The sequence below is a fragment of the Peromyscus californicus genome, unplaced genomic scaffold, assembly GCF_007827085.1.
Source record: "Peromyscus californicus insignis strain IS unplaced genomic scaffold, ASM782708v3 Scaffold_9__1_contigs__length_137607984, whole genome shotgun sequence".
Classification (NCBI taxonomy): Eukaryota; Metazoa; Chordata; class Mammalia; order Rodentia; family Cricetidae; genus Peromyscus; species Peromyscus californicus.
This window is the reverse complement of record NW_026294617.1, coordinates 77287588-77306861: the sequence shown is the minus strand read 5'-3', so window position 1 is coordinate 77306861 and position 19274 is coordinate 77287588. Positions and strand designations below refer to the sequence as shown.

The following is a 19274-nucleotide window of genomic DNA, read 5'->3' as shown; positions in this document are numbered from 1 at the left end:
GAAGCGTAAAGTGCCTGAGAAACTACTGCCACCAATACAGCCATCTTCAGATACCAGAAAAATACACCAAGCCACCAATAACAATAAGTGACCGTGTGGCTTGCTTTACGTGGACGGAATCACACAGCGTAACGTAGGGGGTAAAACAGCATGAAGGATTTGTTACGGTAATTTAAGTTGTGTAAGAAAGAATTTGGAAGATGTGCCTTTTGTGGGAGAGGAGTTGGGGATTCTTGGATAAGGCACCAATTTCTCTTTCCCCGAGTTAATGTGGTTCCAGATATGCAAGCATTCTCTGGGAATCCGGAGCCAAGGGCCACCAACGAGATATGGGAAAAATAACTTCAGAAAGAAAAGAAGCCAGTGAGTCTCTTGTCCTGTTGTTCTTACCTGTTTCTTCCAGAATCTCTGAATCCTTTAGCAAATGGATTTCGGTCAATTTTTAATCTGGTGATCTGGAAATAAACAAATAAATATCAATTGTTTTCATATTAGTCAATTTCCTTTTGTGTTACTCCTAGAAAATTAGCAAAACTCACTCTATTAATAACATCTGTTGTTTTTATTTCGTTTCCTTTTAGTTAGCGATTTAAATTTCAGCTTGTCATAGGGCTTGGGCCTGGCACCCAGATGTGTGACTCACTTTTTTCTGATGACCAAGGTTTGCCCTGTGTGTGACTCTGATCTCACTTCTCCTCCCTGTCCTTGCCCCAAACTAATGATCAACTTTGTGTGTAGATGGACCCAGAAAAAGGAAAATTGAATGATGGTGAGGTCCATGGCTGGTGACACACGGGAGGTACTTTGGGAACGCTTGTTGAATGAACACTGTGTAAGGGAACGAGTGATGGATAGATGGTTACATTCATCGATTCAGTCCAGTAAACTACCAGCAGACAATCAGCTTCAGCCTGAGGGAACCAAATAATTGGCTGCATTTCCCATGTAACATAATATGTGCCTTTCCTGCCACCAGAAACTGCTCATTTAATGACCTGAAATGTTTGTAGAAATGACACAAAAAGTAGCTCAAAGTAGGGCGGTTCCTCAAATATGAATGGAGCCACATGAAATACATCTTATTCAGTCTCCAAGACTCATTAGCCAACAAGAAAGAACGAAGAGGAGGCTGTGCAGCCTGGGCAAAGCCAGCACATACACTTGCGCCACCCTCTTGGCCAGGTCTTCAGAGGCCATCCACTTTTTACCTCCTCTTAGCGCATCAGACCCCTCCACTGAATTCTGTCTTAGTCCCAGCAAACCCTGACACAGTTGAATATATCACCCTAATGCTTCTAGACTAGAAAAAGCCTGAACAACATATTCCATATGAGTCCTAGTGTTTTTACTTCCAGTCGTGGTCACGGGAGGCATTTTGATACCTTTGTGTCTGAACCAAATGTAAATGACTTGCTCTACCCAAGACGTAGACACTCGGGCTTCCAGAGGCCAGCAAGCTTTATGGCCCATTTTAAAAATTAAATTATACACATTCTTCAAGATCTGACTCTCCTACTATCTCCAAAGTAAAAACACAGAGCCTTTCAACTTGTTGATTTCTCAGAATTTTCAGGCTATTTTGAAATTTCAGGCTAATTTGAAAATGCTTTATGAAATTACTTTTCCAGTATCTCATTGGGGGTCCTTGGCTCCTGATTCCCAGAGAGTGCTCGGTCCTGTACTCTGATCTTATACTCTGCAATCACGTTGATTCGTCGGAGGAGAAATGGGTAATTTAGTCAAGAATCCCCAAGTCCCCTTTGCACAAAAGGCACATCTTCCAAACTCTTTACTACACAACTTGAAGGCTGGGGAACTCAAAAGAGTGACAGAGACTCTGAAAAGCCAATCTAGAAATATGAAAAGCTCGTTGAAGGGCAGACTTAGATTGCTGCTAACTGCAAAACACATTCTCACAAAGACAATGAGAGCTGGCTCCTCTGCTGCAGCTCTTCTCCTAGTCCTTCTTTCTTCTCACCTCGTCAGAGTGAAATTTCCCCAAGCCACAGACTGTAAAATGTCTTTAAAATGCCATGTGAGATTCTCACAAACTTACTCTGACTTGAAAGCACCATGCTGGCTTCAAGGTTACTTGGCTCCCTAAACATGCCATGCCTCTAGAATGGTGCACTAATAATGTAGCAAAGGCAATTTTACATCTATTTTATAGACCAGAGCAGGAGCCTAAAGGTTTGGCTTTCTGAAGTCCAGTGTCTACCTTGTGAATACTGTATTGAATTTAAAGAGTGCCACTGCCTTTCTGTGTTTGACTTAAAATCGGTTCTTTCTTCCCCCATAACCCACTGCAATAAACCACACGCCATATTTTCTTTTCAAGTTGGGGTTATAATATTTTATTTTCTCTTTCAAGTTGGCTTATCCTGTCCAACTCATTTATGATAGTGGTTTCTGATATACAGTTGCACTGCCATGTTCAGGGTACCTCCACAGACCCCTGTAAATATAATGACATTCAAGTTCATGGCCTGGGAGAAATAGTTGAAAATCTGATTCCCCCAGCCGAGTGTAGCCCAGACCCAGGGATCTGTATGGAAATTTAATAGAAAGGGTCCAAAGATGTTGGGAAAAATAGAACTCCTGTACTTGTTCCAACAATTTTAATGAGAGGTCTAGAGATTTATGAAGAGTATAGTGGTGATGGTCATTATTCATCAAATATCTTTTGTGTGCTAAAGGTGACAGGTGACACCGGTGACACTTTGGTGAGTAGTCAGCATGTGGCTGTGTTGCCTCTTTGCTCTTAAGAAGCTTATAATATAGAAGAACAAAAGGCAGACATGCACAGTAGTAACCCCAGAAAGCAGATCATAATTAGATCCACAACCAAAGCAAATTAGCCTGAACTTCTGAGGAATCAGCAAATTCCAAGACTCCAAGTCTTTACCTTAGAGGTAGTAGAAGAGCCTGACCTCAAAGAATGTGCACAATTTCATTTTTATTCATAAATTGGCCATGAGGTTTGCTGTCCTCTGGAGGACAAGAATGAGTAGAAGGTGAGTGTTCATCAAGTAGAAGTTGAGAATTTTCTTTCTCCTTTCCCAATGGAGACAAAGAGTAAGTATACAGTTGGATCGCCTGTGCCTGTTTTCCCATTCAGATTGAAACTTAGAGGGTGTGGTAGGGAAACTCAGAGAGCCTGGCAAGGTGACACAGTATGTATATATGTATGTATGTGGAGGTGGCTAACAATGATACAAACATGCTACAGACCACAGAGCTAAACAGAGGAGTTGGATGAGTCCTGGTGGAAAGCTGGATGAAGAAAGAGACCCAAGAGGCAAGAAAACAATGTTTCACTTCAGCATTTTTCTCACAGACTATCAGCTCCAGGGACCCAGAAACAGACCCAGCAGCTGCTCCACAGCACTACAGTGAGCCCAGAGACTATGTAGGAACCCACAAGCAGCCATGAGAACACGTAAACCTCTCACTTTCACCTCTGTGTATGCACCATACAACCAGAGGCCAGAAGTCCACTGGGGGAAGAGGAAACTAACCTATGCACCCAAATCAAATCAAGTATGCTAAGAGATATAAACTTCAAATAGAAATGCAGAAATGCAAAAGTATATATTCCCCTACCCTACTCCATTACAGGTGAGGGTCTTTTAGGGAAAAAGACTACACAAAGTTATATGTATATATAAAAATTATGTATGTATATGTGTATATATAGATATATATATATATAGATATATATATATATCATGGAAAGAGGAATGAGAGAACATTTCAGTGATTTCCAACTCCATGTCATATTATGTTTTACCAGTGAGAAACAAATATGTCTTCTCACCTCCCTGCCACAGGCCAGCTATATTCTTGACTCAACTACTCTAAATGGTCTTAGAACTGACCTCCTTCCTTGTACTTCCTATCCAGTCTAAACAGCAGCCTGAGTGATCTGCATTTGCACATTCCTACAGTGTGCTGGTTTTTTCCCAATGACTACCCCTGTACAGAATTCAATCCATCCTCCTTGACCAGCCTTGCAGGGCCAGTAAGCTCTGGCTCCAGCCCATGCTCCAACGCTAGCACATTCCTCTACCCTTGTCTACAGGCTCCAGCCAAACTGAACTGCAATCAATGCCATAATGCTCCAAGCCCTTCCCCAGAGAGGCCTTTCACAGTGCTCCACTCCTTCACTCTACCTTACACAGAGCTGACTTCATACTAAACCTCAGACTAACGCTCTAGGCTCAGGAGACAACTCCCCTGATTGTCTCTGCTGGTCTCTTCAACTGTGCTGTCTTTAATCCATCTTTCTTCTTAATCCAACTGTTTGGATTAGCCATACATTTATTACTTATTTCCATATTTACTGTCTCTTTCCCTGTGTGACAAGTAAGGCTCATACCTATTTTAAGTACTACCTTATTAAGTACAGCCTAGAATGACATGCCTTTAGCACCCAATGGGTTTTTGTCAATGAAGGGTGAATGAATGGGTGGTAATGTAGGGTGGTTCATCAGACCCAAAGCAAGGACAAGACTGAGCAAGTCTTCACCAAGCCCCCCTTCAACTCCCTGTTTTTTCACTTCTACATCACAGACAAAGATCATTAGTGTCTTTCAAGCTAGAATCAGCTCTATTAGTAACTTCCTGTGAAGTTGAAGCTGTGTAACAGCAATCGTGTTCAAACCTGGCCCTGTGATAAGAAGGCATGGAAAAGGAAAAGGCCGTCAACGCAGTAGCCTTCACCGATGGTATTTTCCTAGTCTTAACATTCTTCTGTCTGAGGCATTGAAGACTGGAAGGAAACAAGTGCTTGTGAAATAAATTAAGTATACCTCACAATGCATGGTATGGATGAAAATTGTACAGGTTCAGGAGATGAATCCTGAAGATGAGTATTTTAAGTAGAACCCAGGCCAAAAGAGCTTCCCTTATTACCGCTTTTGTTTGTTCTTATTTTTTAACCATACAGATTGGAAGACTTTCCATAAAGAATGAAAAAAAAATGTTTGAGCTGGTGTGTCCAAAATAAAAAAAAAAAACTCTGCATCGATCTAATTGGAAATTAGAGGAAAACTGGCTGGGCAGTGTAGGATATAAGAAGTGGCTCAGAATCCTGCTGGATTTGGTTCCTCAAACCTGGCAATGGTTTCAGGCATTCTTTCTTCTTCCTATAGCCAATTCTCACCAAGAATAAACCTGTTACCTGTGGAGAGCAAGGCTATATGTCTTTTTGAAATCTAGTTTCCTGCTTTGAAAAAAAAAAGATCAAAGTTCAGCAGTCTTTTGCCTCAGAGAAGACAAAGATGCAGTGGAATTTCCTGCTAATTACACAAGGATATGCTGGCATCAAAATCTTCCAAGAAAACGGATAGAGTACTGCATCACTTTTATTCCCAGTCTACCAACTTATTCTCCATGAAGAGATTCTGGGCATGGTGTACCACTCTCTTTCACAGACCTGCCAAGTTGGCATTCTGAGAGCAAATATTAGCAATAATAACTTCAGTGTGTTAGGAACACTGAGAGTCTATAGGTTGGGAAGACAAATGTGAGGAAGAAATGGAAAGGGAGAAGAAAAGCATAAAATATTCCATGAAAATAAAAATATTTAATTCATACTTCACAGCCAAAGAAGCAGGGCTATGGGTGTATAATGAAACCAACATCTTAAGTCATGATGGTTAATTCTCTCAGGAATGTGGACACTTGTAAAACACATGCCCAATGCCATGCCACCAAACAGATGCAAATATCTTAAAACTATGGAAGCATCCTTCATCTTAACTCATGGCTTCTAGACTTTAGAATTTCATAAGCTGGTCTAATCCCTCCCCCCAACATTTGAGGAATCAACATTTATGTCCCAATTTTTATTCTATTGACTGGACAAAATGAACACCTATCTACTCTACAAGTATCATTATTTCATAAAATAAGTAACATTTTGCCTCAAAAAGCAGACAGGCCAAAATAGAACAACATAAGTGAGTGTTTGCAGCTATATTTTTCAGTGAACTTCAAAATGCTTCTCCCCAGTCACTGACACTGATTCAGATTCAGCTATCAGAATGCAAATTAGAGTGCAGCAGAACAGTGACTTATCAAAGCTGTATGCTCCACCAGTGGCAGAGTCCAGAACTCATACCTCTAACCTTCCAGTTGGCATTCGCTTCCATATCACAGGGCAATGTTTAATTGTTCTCAAAATAAGGCACCCACCCTCAAGTTGGAGGAAGATAAAATAATTAGACTGTGGATCTAACATGATGAATGTCATGAAAGAGGTGCGGTGCCCTAGTAGGACTGTGAAGGCTGAGTTCATGTGCACCCAGGAAAGAAGGCTATAGGTAGAGGTTAGTATTTTCACCCAACTTGAACAGTAGCAGCAACACAAACAGAAAACGTGGAAGGAGAGGGGGCAATCCTGCGAAACTACCTGTAATAGCAAGACAGTGCAAGTTCAACAATAAAATTTCAGCTAGATCCCACACTCTTGCAAGTATGCGATGGGAGTAACAGGAAGTGAGTCTAGAAATAAAGCCAGTGATTTAAGACATCAATGGAGAGACCTGAGGTCCTGGACTTTGTGTCTCAGGCTCTGAGGCATCATTGCCAATTTGTGGTGGATAAATGGTGGCATCAGCACTGTGCTTTCTCAAGATCCTTCTAGAGATGATGTGAGACAGTCGGGGAGACATTCTGATTGACATCTACAAAACCAATAAGAAGCTATCTTCAGAGCCAAGATGAAGGGGTGGCAGGGCAGAACAAGGGAAAAGCAGTGAGATTAGAAAGAAGAAAATGTGTCAATAGAAGCAACAGAGTCAAAAGGAAGATTTGTGAGGAGGTTCTGATGTCTCACTTGAAGGACCAAAAACAAGTCACCAAGGATGTTAGTGAACTGAAGACCATAGAGGAGTTTACAGTGTTTTGTTTGTCAACAGCAAAATGCAAAGTTCCTACCTCTCAAGAGTAGACCTGCTAAAAATATGATCTAGAATATTACAGGAATCTTTTAAAATGTTACAAACATGAAAATGTTAGGCTGCCTCAGGTAGGTGACAGGACATTGCTCTCAATACCCATTGTGGGGGAAAGGAGGAAAATATTATAATTACCCATCTTCTCAACCATCCTTGGAAAGCATAAGACAACCCATTTTCTAGAAGAAACTGAAGTCCAGACAGAGAAAGTCACTTTCTTGGGGTGACTTAGATGCTCATAGAGGTGTATGACTCTGATCCAGCCCTCCAAATGTCTGGTCTGTTACTGTCTGAGCAACCAGACAGGTCTCTTCATGAGAAAGACCTGCTGATACTTCAGCTGAGTTCTGCTCCTTCCACTGGGCTTCCTTTACTGTGTTCCTCCAGATATGTTCCTAAGAACACTGAAGACCTACTATACTGGCTCTTACCTTACACATTTCCTTTAAAAGATAGATAATAAACAACTTTATCAGAAAAGATTGCTTCTCATTCTGGACCACAGAGGTTAATAACAAATAGCAATTAGAAAATATATCTTACAAAAGAACAATTTCTACTCCCCAGAATCTTCAGGAAAAGTCTGAAAATCACCGCTGTGTAACAAGCCCTGATATGTAGGATACAAGCTTCATGATGCCCAATGGGAAAGACCTGAGGTTTCGGTGTTTTATTAGAAGGCACTGTATTATATTAAATCACATCTACACAGCCAAAGGGAGTATTAAACAATCATGCTGGTTGATTTATGCAGCAACTGGGGACTTGTTAAATAGGCAAAGGCTGTTACCTTGATCTCAAAACAAGCAGAACTGAGTATGACTCATCTATTTTGAACATCATCACATCATGAATTCATCAGCTTTTCATGAAGACAGAGATCAAAGTAGTAACCTATTCACCATAATCCCTTCATGAGCCAATGCACATTGTTCAATTCCCAACCATCTACTTTTCCCTAATGAACGATTTATTCTTTAAACCTGCCTCTATCCCCTGCTTTCCTCTGTCTTTCTAGACCCAGCCATATGGCAGTGCTGACTGATTCATATACACTCTCTACCTACCCCCCACGTAATTCCATGAGGCAGGCATATTTGTGGATACAGAAGGCACAAACTGAAAGAAGTTAAGAAACCTATTCCAGGTCACACAATTTGTCAGTGTTTCAGTCAGATTCAAACAGGTGTACTTGCTGTGGAATCTCCCACTCTTAACCATGGCCCTTGTTCTGCCCCCACCCACCTGCAGACAAAATATAAGTCTGGGTGAAATGCACTATGACAGTGGACACTTCTATGAGAGAAAATGAAGTAATGAAAGAGGTATCATGTGCTTGTATTGAATCCCCCTTCATTGTCAAAGTAAACTGAAGCCCTGACTTTCAGGTGGGTTACAATAATGGCTCTTGTAGCCTGTAAAATCAACCGGTGAAACAGTACTATGCTCATTGTTTAGCATTCGGTGTTTTTCTACCATAAGTGTCCTGAAGTTCAAATGCATATTACCACAGCACTGCCTTCAAAAAAACACCACCAATTAAAGCAGTAGCTGGCCCCCTACTCCCTCTCTTCTGAAACACAGTGAGCTTCAGGTTCCAATTGTTCAAAGGGCCATGTGTATATCATTGCTATATCTTGCATTGAAATTTAAAAACTTTACTGAAGATTTCTGTGCAGCCCCGCTCAGACGGCTGCAGCCTTCCTATGTAAGAAGCTTGGGAGGACTTGGTAATTTAAACAGCACCCAAAACAAATTCATGTTTTCCTCTACCTTACATAAAACATAGCATCAACGAAGAAAATCTGAACTTAGGAGTACTTTCCACATGCTGAAAAGTCTGACAATCAGATGCTTAATCTCCTCAGGAGATAAAAAAGAACTTCTAAGGTATGTTACCCAGATAGACCACGACAGAGAGAAATATCCTTTCCGTGTGAGCTATAGATTATTTAAAAAAAAAAAACCACCATCACCTAGCTAGTACAGAGAAAGTACCTGATAAATATCAAATGTTTCCCTCAATTGCTTTGTGCTCAGAATAGAGCAGCTGATTCAAAAGGCAACAAGTGTCATAATATTGTAAGTTCATTTTGCTTGCAGTTGATCCCAAATGAAAGAATGCTAATGTACAGGCTTAATAAACTGAAATCCTTGTTTCAGCAAAGGATTCACTCACTGCAAGTATTCTACTAATTATACAATTTGACAAATATATGATATGGTTCAAAATGGGTTTGATTGCACATTTTAGGGAACTTCATAAAGTGCGATTACTTATAAATCCACCTAGCTACCCTCTTCAAAAAACAAAACTGAGTAATGTTTAAAATAAGACAGTAATGCCCTGTCACTGTCTCTGCCCTTCTCCTATCCACATGTCTTCTATGTGAGTCTGGCTGGTTTCTGTGTATGTGTCTAACTCAGAAAATGAATCAACACTTCCAGGAAACCTCCCTTATTCAACAAATCAAGGAATCCTCTGGCTGTTACCTTGATCTCAAAACAAGCAGAATTGAGTATGACCCATCTATTTTGAACATCATCACATCATGAATTCATCAGCTTTTCATGAAGACAGAGATCAAAGTAGTAACCTATTCACCATAATCCCTTCATGAGCCAACGCACCTTGTTCAATTCCCAACCTCTGGCCCTGTGTTTGCTGTTGAACTATTCCACTTTGTTATCACTGTGTTTACACATTTTTCTCTTAACTAACGCTCTCAAGGAGACTCATCATTCTAATTACTCCATTAGTCAGCTCTGTTTCTCTACAAAGGCTAGAACCTAACAACTTCTCAATACCCACTTAATAAATGAATATACATGCCAGAAACAAAGTGCTACAGATCCCTAGTCTGCTTGCTGATCACATGAAAGTGCACAGAGTCTGGAAAGGAAGCAATGAGTCTTACAGTTTAGAGGCCTGGTGGCTTTGAGGTCACATGGAAGAGAGATGCACATAGAAATCTTCAGATCCAAGAGGGAGCAAGACTCAATCCTGCACAGTGAGGACTGTCAGGATGTGGAAGAGACCCCGAACACAGGAAGACAACATAGGAGCTTGGTGCTCTTGATGAGGGAGCTTGTGTCTGAGCTAAATGTAGACCATGTCAGCTGTCACTGGGCATCACCACACTGTCATCACCCATGTTTCATGTGTGCTGCAAGACTGGCGTCTCTCATTCTGACTTTTCTGTGTCATTGAGAAGAACTAAGCATTCCTCACTATTAACAAGACAAAGTTTTTTTGAAATCTGGGAGGCAGCAGGCTATCCACAGTGGCCTCTTACCTGCTGGTTCTGATAGGCTGTGACTGTGGTGAACACCGTCTCAGGAAAGTTGAATGTTTTCACCCCATCCCCTACAGGCACAGGTTTGGTGGGTGAAAGATCACTGCTGAAGTCTTTGCGGATCACATGGACTCGAGGCTGGTATTTATGCATAGAGTGCAGAATGATCTGAAACAGGAAGAGGAAACGTTATGCTAGGTGTGACTTTGAGATTCTTGCATCTTTTCAAATTCTCACACACAAAAAAAAAAATCACAAGATGAAAGCATTGTAGGAGGAGGACAGATTAAGGGTGGGATGCACAGGGGCCTAGAAATCAGTGCATCCACTCGGGGCAAGAACTAAGCTGCTGGGTAGCATTACCTGGAAATGTAAAACAGGGTATACCTATTGTGGATGGTAGATGTGGTTCACTTGTTTAACCTGAAAAATGCTGGCCACCCATTCTCGTGTTAAGACAGCACTCGACTAAACCTTCTCAACCTCTGCCACGTCTCATATTTTCCCCTCTACCTTCAATTTTTCAGCAGGTACCCATGTTTCCTTTCAACTCTACACTTAGTTCTTCACACTCATTGAATTTGTGGGCTTCGTTTCATGTCACAGAAGTGTAAATGGCATATCTGTGACCTTACCACCTCAGAAAATTACTATTTCCTTGAAGAAAATAGCCGTAGCCACCAGGACGAATGCTGGCATTGACTGAACATTCAGTACATCCTTTATTGCCAGAGATAAGTCAATAGCATCAGTTGTTCCAATTGTTCCAGCAAAGCTTGAGGCTTCCTTTGTAAATTCACAGCTTTCTTCACCGATCAGCCAAAATGGTCATTCATTTGTTTCTTGTAGGTATTGTCTTGTGAGCTACTCTATTGAATATTGTGGTTTCTTCTACCAGTGTTTAATCTGCCCTGTGTTTCTGTCTTACCTCCTTGACCGGACTGTGGGTCCCTAGAGCAAAAAGGACTTTGTCTGATAAATACAAGCTGATACATAGCAGATGGTTGCTAAATGTTAGATTTGTAATAAATGAAACTTAAGTGGAGAAAAAAAAGTTTATGCTTAGTTACTTAAAACGGCATACAGATTCTTATTTTACCTATTAGAAAGGGCCTGGGGCTAATTAGCTCTAAAGCAAAAGGGGAAAGAGGGAGGGGGGAGTAAATGGAGTTCTTTCACTCACATGTCCTTGATCATCCAGTTCATTGTTGGTCAGCTTGAGTTTGTCGAAACTCACCACCTGTCTCATCCAGGTGTCTCCAGAAGCTAGGGAATCCGGGTGTATATAAACCCTTGGAGGCACGGGGGAGTCCGCATTACCAGCCACCATCCACTTGGAGCTATGATACACATATCTGAGACACAGAAGGAGGGGGAGAATTTAGAGACAGATGCACAGAAGAATGGAGACCCAAGAAACCAATGAAGAAACGAACGGGAACGATGAAGGGATGACAAGAATGGAGAAATAATGAGAATGACGTGGAGACTACAAATGAGAAGAACAGAAATGTAGACAATCAGGGGAAAATGAAACTGCCCTGATAATGACAATAAGAGGGAATGGGGGCTGACAGAGAACTGTTGTCCTTGATGATCAAAGCCACAGCTCTGACCAGGAAAACATTCGCAGAGTCCCTTTTCTTCCTCCTCCCTCTCTGTGCCATGCACCCCTGTGTGCACACAGGCATCCTGAATCCCTGAGTCTAGCTAAAGAAAAGGTATTTTACTGCAACCTTTCACCTTTCAAATGCAAACCATATAATCTTTAGCCACTTGTTCAGGATTTTGCTCCTTATTAAAAACATCTTCCATATTGTCCTATAAAAAGCAGCCATGTGCAGACACCCTCCAGGCTTCTGACTCATTAACCATTTCCTTGCTAACCGTCTGAATTCTGCGAGGCCTTTCTATGAGAATGGGGGGCTTTTTGCATTAGTGTAACTACTCCAAGAATCGCCATCAAATATTCCTAGTGTTCGCTTTAATGAACTTGGTTTGGAAAATTTTCATTGTTCACATCATTTTCCCATAATGCCCCTGTACATGAGATATTGATTGTAGCAAAGGAAGTCTGTTTTCCCCAAGCTCAACAATTGTCCTGTGGTCCTTACCCATCCCAGGTATGTGGCACCTCCTTAAGTTTGGGTTCTAAAGGACTACATGGGCACAGAACTCTAGCAAATAGAAGCACTCAGCCAGAATTATAGCTTCCAAGATTCTCTTTAACTTACTGGAAGCATTTTCTCACCTAAACCCTACAATATAGACCATGCCTCTCTTGGACGGCTCCCTCTTTGTATTATTATTGTTCTGGCTTCCGCATTCATATCTCACCTCAAAATTCAGAGGCTTACAGCCAAACTCTCATACGTTAGACATTTTAAAAATGCACCACGGATTTTACCGGGGTCTCAAGACACTAAGCAAGCCACCATGCTTTTTATAATAACAATATAAATGCCATCAAAGAGACTTGGAGAATGCATTGAGATAAATCTGAGATAAAGTTATTTATCAAACTCACTTGCACCCATATTAAGGACAGTTAAGTTATAGTTAAGTTATTATTACCCTAATAAGATTCTCTTCTTACATTCTTTCCAATCCTTCAATTTGTTCTTCTCTATCTTTTCAAGAGTTGCATGTTAGATGTGCAATTGAATATATTGCACTTGCCTACTTCCTTCCCCCCAAAATGCCTTAAATTCCAATTCCTTTATCATTTCACAAGACAGATCATTCTATGTGTTCATCCTTTTAACGTTACCTCAGTTAATTCCAGATTCAAGAAAGAGCCACTTAATTTTTGCTCCTATAGGGGACACTGTAAAATCCTATTCTGTCCAGAGACGTACGGAGGATTTGAAAACACACTTAGTAAACCCTGGTTTCCTATCTTTAGTTACTGTTTCCTGCCTGGTATTCTACCACACAGACCACTGGCATACCCTCTGCCCTTATTCATGTAAGGAGTTTAAGGAACTGCCCTGGGATACTGGTGATTTCTACAATTCCAGATTCCAGAGTTCTTACCTGTATCTTTTATTGTCCACGGGTACAATGTCCATTGCTATATAGTATTGTTGGTGTGGATCCAGGCCAGTGATTTTCACTCTCATGGCAGGAAACATTCTCCTGTGAAAATAAACAAGGGAATGAGCTCAGGAGAGGAGGAAGATAAACTGGAGTACAAGCTTAAAGTGTCTTCTCATTGGGTATTTTAAGCACATCCAAGTCTGATATCCACTAATTCCCCAAGTTGGCTAATTACTATTTCACTGTAAATGATCACTGCAAATGATGAAGACTAATATTGCAAAAATTTCGTCTCTTCTTAGCTTAAATTTATTGTACCTCATGATTCATACACTCAAACAGTTCATACCTGACTCTGCTTTATATTTTAATTAACCTTTTAGTAGCATATATCAAACATTTCACTGAGTTTATTTGGAAATTGTCACTGAAAATTAATTTCCCAAGAAAATAATGAAACAAAATGAATTGCTGCTGGTCTCCAAACAAAGGACCACTAAAGATTTTTTTCAATGCATAAAACTGAACAAAAATTTCTGCAATTTCTCAGGCTGTCAACGTGTGTGTCAGAAGAAGGACCCTGTGGAATAAGGAGCAAATACCAAATGAAGTCTAGTGGCCTCTGGGCAATACCTTGCTTCCACCACAATGGCTTGTTAAATTTGCCAAAACAAGTGAGGTCAGGATGTGGCACTTTACAGCTTCTCTCATAACTGAAAGGAGGAGAGGGCACAGCTCAAAAGAGGTATTGGATTTCAACAAGTCTAGAATAAAGTTTGCCATTCTCTTCAAAAACTCCAAGAAGAAAGGAAAGACACCAAGCTTATTTGCATCAAACCAGACATTAAAAAGTGATCAGTTTAAAAATATAGATTGCCCTGAGAGTGCTCTAGGGTACTTGTACACAAAATACTACATTAAGCTTAACCATCTGGGGCTAGTTAATGGAGCTGAGCCGACCACGGTGCTAATGAGGTCAAGGTCACAAGCTTGATCCACATATGGCCTAATTGGCTTTGCTCCATTTCACGGCCATAGACCATGCCCTGACCTCAGACAGCCATCTTGCAAATGTGTGCAAGGCTTTTTATACAAGTCTCAAATTCAATCCTTATCCAGCAAAAGTAACCCATAAAGCAAATGTCTGTCTGGCAGTAAGTCTATACCATAAGAATCACATTTGAGAGACAAGAGATCTTTGATAAGGATGGTGGTGAATTCTGAAATAGTTGCACCAAATGCATAGCCATTCCTCCTCCACACTTGATCATTTTCCAGTCATTTTATATTTTCTCTTCCCATCCTCACAATTTTAATGAGGAGGCTTGAATTTTAGTCTTACCAATAAAATGTGATGAGTGGCTACACTCAATAACATTCACTGTGAGTTACACACTTTGATCTACACTAATTCTTCCAAACATCTGAGAGCCTTAGTCTATACTTTTAAACACAGACCAGTAATTACCTTCTTAACAGCAAGAATTACTATTCTCCTCTATGTTTTAATTACTAGGAAGCATCTGGTGAGAGACAGAGAGAACGCTCACTAATGGAGGCGAGAAGATGTGCCTCCTCTTGGTCACCTACAAGGGCTATGCTACACTGAAAGAAATGGATTTATTTTTGCTTTAATCACTTCAAAGAAAGGGCACTAGATATTTTTAATTTGATATTTTCATTGTGACAGTTATATAATCCTAAGTACTCAAATTATAAAATTACTTTGGGTAAATCATTCCATTCCTATCATCTATAAGACAAAGCAAGGCAACTTATGGACTGCCCACCTGCTTTCAATTTCTCCATGTATCTTCTGAACTCTCCAGATACTGCCCAATTTTTGTGTTAGTATTTTAATACTTTATACAACATAAGTCATAACACAATGAAAAAGAAATTATCTTTCATATCTCATAAAATGAGTCATGTTTGGTATTAATTTTATGGTTAAATTTAGGTCAATTCTGTCTTCTAAATCCATTAATCCCAACAAGCACCTCTGTCCATGGTGCTGATTACACGGATTGGTTGGTGTTCCCCAAATTGAGGGCTCTGTACAGCTGGGTGTGCAGGAAGATATAAATGGTGAATAGTATTTCCCTAGTTGTAATAAGACATACAGTCTTACCTACCTACCTAAGAAAAACAGAACTTCAATGTGACTAAAGAAGAAACTCCTAGGGAATATGTTGGAATTGTCAAGAATCAAGAGGATTTTTGTAAAAATATATGTGCAGAACTTCTGAACTTAAACACTGAAATATTGGAGGTGCACCAATGAACTGAGTTCCAATGTTTGTAGAGTGAGGGATGACATTAGGAACAAGACTGCATGGCAAACATAGACCCAACAACAACAAATATGAAAACTAAAACCAAAAAACATTCTAGACAAAAAGTAGGTGTAATATTTTGCCTCTCTCTATTCAACCTCTCTATTAAAATAAAGTTCCTTTAATTTCTTTGTTTTCCTCCAATTTTCAACACCATGAAAAGTAGAAGAAGAGAACACTAAAATCCAAGTAATGAGGTGGCACTGAAGATAATTCTCCTTCAAAGCTGAGCTACACAACAAGCCTTTCATCACTATGAAAAGTTACAGTACAATAAGAGTACCAGAATAGAAACAAGCAGGGATTCAAGTTCATTTCATTCATGGTTTTTAGATTTTTTTATTGAATGTGTTTGTTTCTCTATATCCATTGAGATGTAGAGAAAACATAAACTAAACATAATGAGTATTTCCATGAAAATAGTGTGGAAGCAACTAGTTAGATGGAGCCTTTTCACTCTGATAATGTATATAACTATATAATATATATATGCTTTGAGAAAATAAAACAGTATAGTCATGATTAATTTCAATAGCTATTCCTATATACGTAAAGGCCTAATCCAAATTCAGTTTTATCTAAATCATTTTCACTTTGAGTCAGAGACAAGAACTACAACTTTTAATGGGGAGGATTGATAAAATTATTATATATTTTAAAGCACCCCAGATGCATGAAGTTTGGAGTTACTGCTCAATAGCCCTTGCCCTCATGAAGCTGATTAGCCTTTTCCAGTCTTCCTTTCCTTGAATCCACACAGAAGAGTCACATCTCATGTTGCAGGATTCTTATGTAGTTCAAGTACTATGTATGTTCAGTGCCCAGCACAAAATAGACACATAGTTATGGAAAACTGAAGGATGCCAGTAAAGTCATGGTTTAACTAAAAGGTGCCTCTTTTAAGAGAGACAGTGGTTTCCATACTTTTATTATCTTGGGTAACTAGTTTCATGAGAGACTCTCCTAATCATAATGAAGTTATATAATAATTTCAAGTCAACAACAAACACTATGGGTCAATAACCTTGGCTCAACAGCTGCACGAAGCCTCATTCCTAAAAAGGCATATGATTACTTTAGTCTTCAAAGATGTAAACTGTTGGTTTTAGAAAAAGTTTCTTGAAAATATTACATGGAGGAATAAGTATTTGCTTTGGACCTAACTTTATTATGTGTCAAGAATTAGATGAAGAAGTATGTTTGAGGATGGAAAATGTTGTTTGTGAGAGCAGACACAGTAAGACCACATTAGCAAATCCAGTTGCAGAAGAGGAAGTTCAAGATGCTTGAACTTTGCTGACTCTACCACAGGTCAGTACGAATGGGAGTAACAGGGCCCACTTCTGTAGTGCCTTTGAGTTTGGTCACTCAACAGAACATCCTTACCTGCCTGCTTTGGTGATGATCATCTCCGTTCCAATATCATGGAACCTCTTCCAGAGGTCAGCACATTGTAACTCCACCTGAATCTCCTCCATGGTAGACATGGCAGCAGGCACTGGGCCTGTGGCACCAGATGCCAGGTCAGTGTGAGTGCTGAAGGAACAGGAGGTCCGCTCAGTGAGCACCTCGGAGTCGGACCCAGTGCTCTGCTCAGAATCTGCAACGTGAACAATCAAGGCCAAGGTGAGAAACTGCCCAGTTGCCCTCATGCCTGGCTGTAAAAGAAGGGGGTTGGGAGACATGGTGGGCTTGGGAGAGGAGTGAACAAAAGGAGACTTGAAGCTGGGAAGCTCCAGAGCCCAGCACTCATGGATTTTTATTATTTATTTTATGGTTTGTTTTTGTGATTTACGACCTTCCTTCGGGTTTCATGTTTCCAACGTGACATCTGGCATTTTAGTAAGTTTTAGCAACAGCTGAAGAAATTCGGTCTAAAACAGGCAAAATAAAGAGTACCAATGTCACCGTGTTGAAGGGAATGAGGCCAAACTGGGGTGACAAAATAAATGCCACATGAAATGAAAGTCACAAACACAGACTCCGTCTCTGGCCTTGATTGGACTGTTTGACTTCTTGCTTCCAACATCACGCCCTCTCACTCCCTGATACTCGGCATCACTGCCCACCACTCAGTTATTTTTAAACACAGAAATATTTCCTCCACCTCTCTATTCCCTGACCACCAACATAATGAAAAGAAGTGCATCTTTAAAAGCAGTATGTGACACATTTGAGTAAACAGTTTTTCCAATAACCCCAATCGGACCTTTTTTGATAGAGGGGGAAAAAAAAACCAAAAATCTCTTTTGTGAGGCAAGGATATAACCATATGGAAAAAGTTACTAAAGAAAGCAGTTGAAACAAAAAGAATAGATGGGGTCAGGAGACACCTTGATTGGTTTCTGAAATATGGGTGAGGGGAGGAGTGATCCAAACAAGAAGGTGGGATCCAAAGCAACCAAATAAAAGCTGAATCTGACGTCCTGGGCCACACGGGGTTTTCTTGTACCTTCTGTCCTCAGATACAGGAGGGGGCAAAGGGACCGGGAGGTACTAATTGGGGGAGCGGAAGGCTGAAATCAGATTTTTCTGAGACGTTTAAGCTTTACTTTCAGGAACGTGATATAAAACTTCTAAATCCTAAAACTGCCCACATTCCAGTCATTTCAGTATACTCTTCTTAGGTCAAATGATATCAAGCCTTGGAGACCTGTTTATCTAACTCACCACTTAATACCAAAAATTCTGATTTTATTCCCTAGAAATAAATACATAAGTAGTGGTTACAGGAACAACATAATGCTTAGATAAATGACATTTCTATTCTTCTTCCAAGAAGACTGTTTATTTGTTTATTTATTTATTTAGGTTTTTTGAGACAAGGTTTCTCTGTATAACAGCCCTGGCTCTCCTGGAACTCACTCTGTAGACCAGGCTGGCCTTGAACTCACAGAGATTCACCTGTTTCTGCCTCCCAAGTTCTGGGATTAAAGGCATATTCCACCACTGCCCAGCTGCAGACTGTGTATTTTGACCATATGAATTCCCCCATATCTTCTCATTTCTTCCCCTCTCTCTTTCTTGTCCTCTTCCTTCCTCCATCCATATATATATGTGTGTGTGTGTGTGTGTGTGTGTGTGTGTGTGTGTGTGTGTGTGTGTGTGTGTGTGTATGTGTATATATGTATGTATATGTATATGTATGTATATGTATATATATGTGTGTCTGCATATGTGTATACATATACATATAAATCCATATATAAGATCCACAAATGAGCAAAATATACAATACTTGGCTTTCTGAGTCTGGTTTATTTTACTTAATATGATGATTGTCTTCAATAGCATCCATTTTTCAACATACAAGATGGTTTCACTCTTCATTATGACTGATTAAATCCCATTGTGTATATAGGCCACATATTCTTTGTTTATTCATCTATTGATAAATGGTGCTGCAATAAGCATGGACTTGCAAGTATCTGCGTGGTGTTGTGGCTTCCCATCCTTTGGGCATATAACCAGAGGGGATACAGCTAGGTCATATGGTATTCCATTTTTAGATTTTTGGAGGAACCTCCATACTGATTTCTATGTTGAGTAGGCTAATTCCCATTCCCACCAGCAGTGTATAAATGCTGTTTTTCCTTCACATCCTTACCACAATGTGTTCTCATTTTTTTCTTTTCTTATTT

General features: G+C 40.1%; 1 protein-coding gene across 1 annotated transcript in view; it reads right to left on the bottom strand.

Moving 5' to 3' along the window:
• Tbx15 (T-box transcription factor 15) overlaps positions 1-19274 on the bottom strand; it is a 108278-nt gene that overhangs the window by 31593 nt on the left and 57411 nt on the right. The window contains exons 2-6 of the mRNA XM_052730916.1: positions 17020-17233; positions 13295-13396; positions 11442-11613; positions 10259-10426; positions 391-455 (exon numbers count right to left, since the gene is read on the bottom strand). Of these exons, the coding sequence (XP_052586876.1) occupies positions 391-455; positions 10259-10426; positions 11442-11613; positions 13295-13396; positions 17020-17233 (721 nt within the window). The remainder of the gene's footprint in view (positions 1-390; positions 456-10258; positions 10427-11441; positions 11614-13294; positions 13397-17019; positions 17234-19274) is intronic.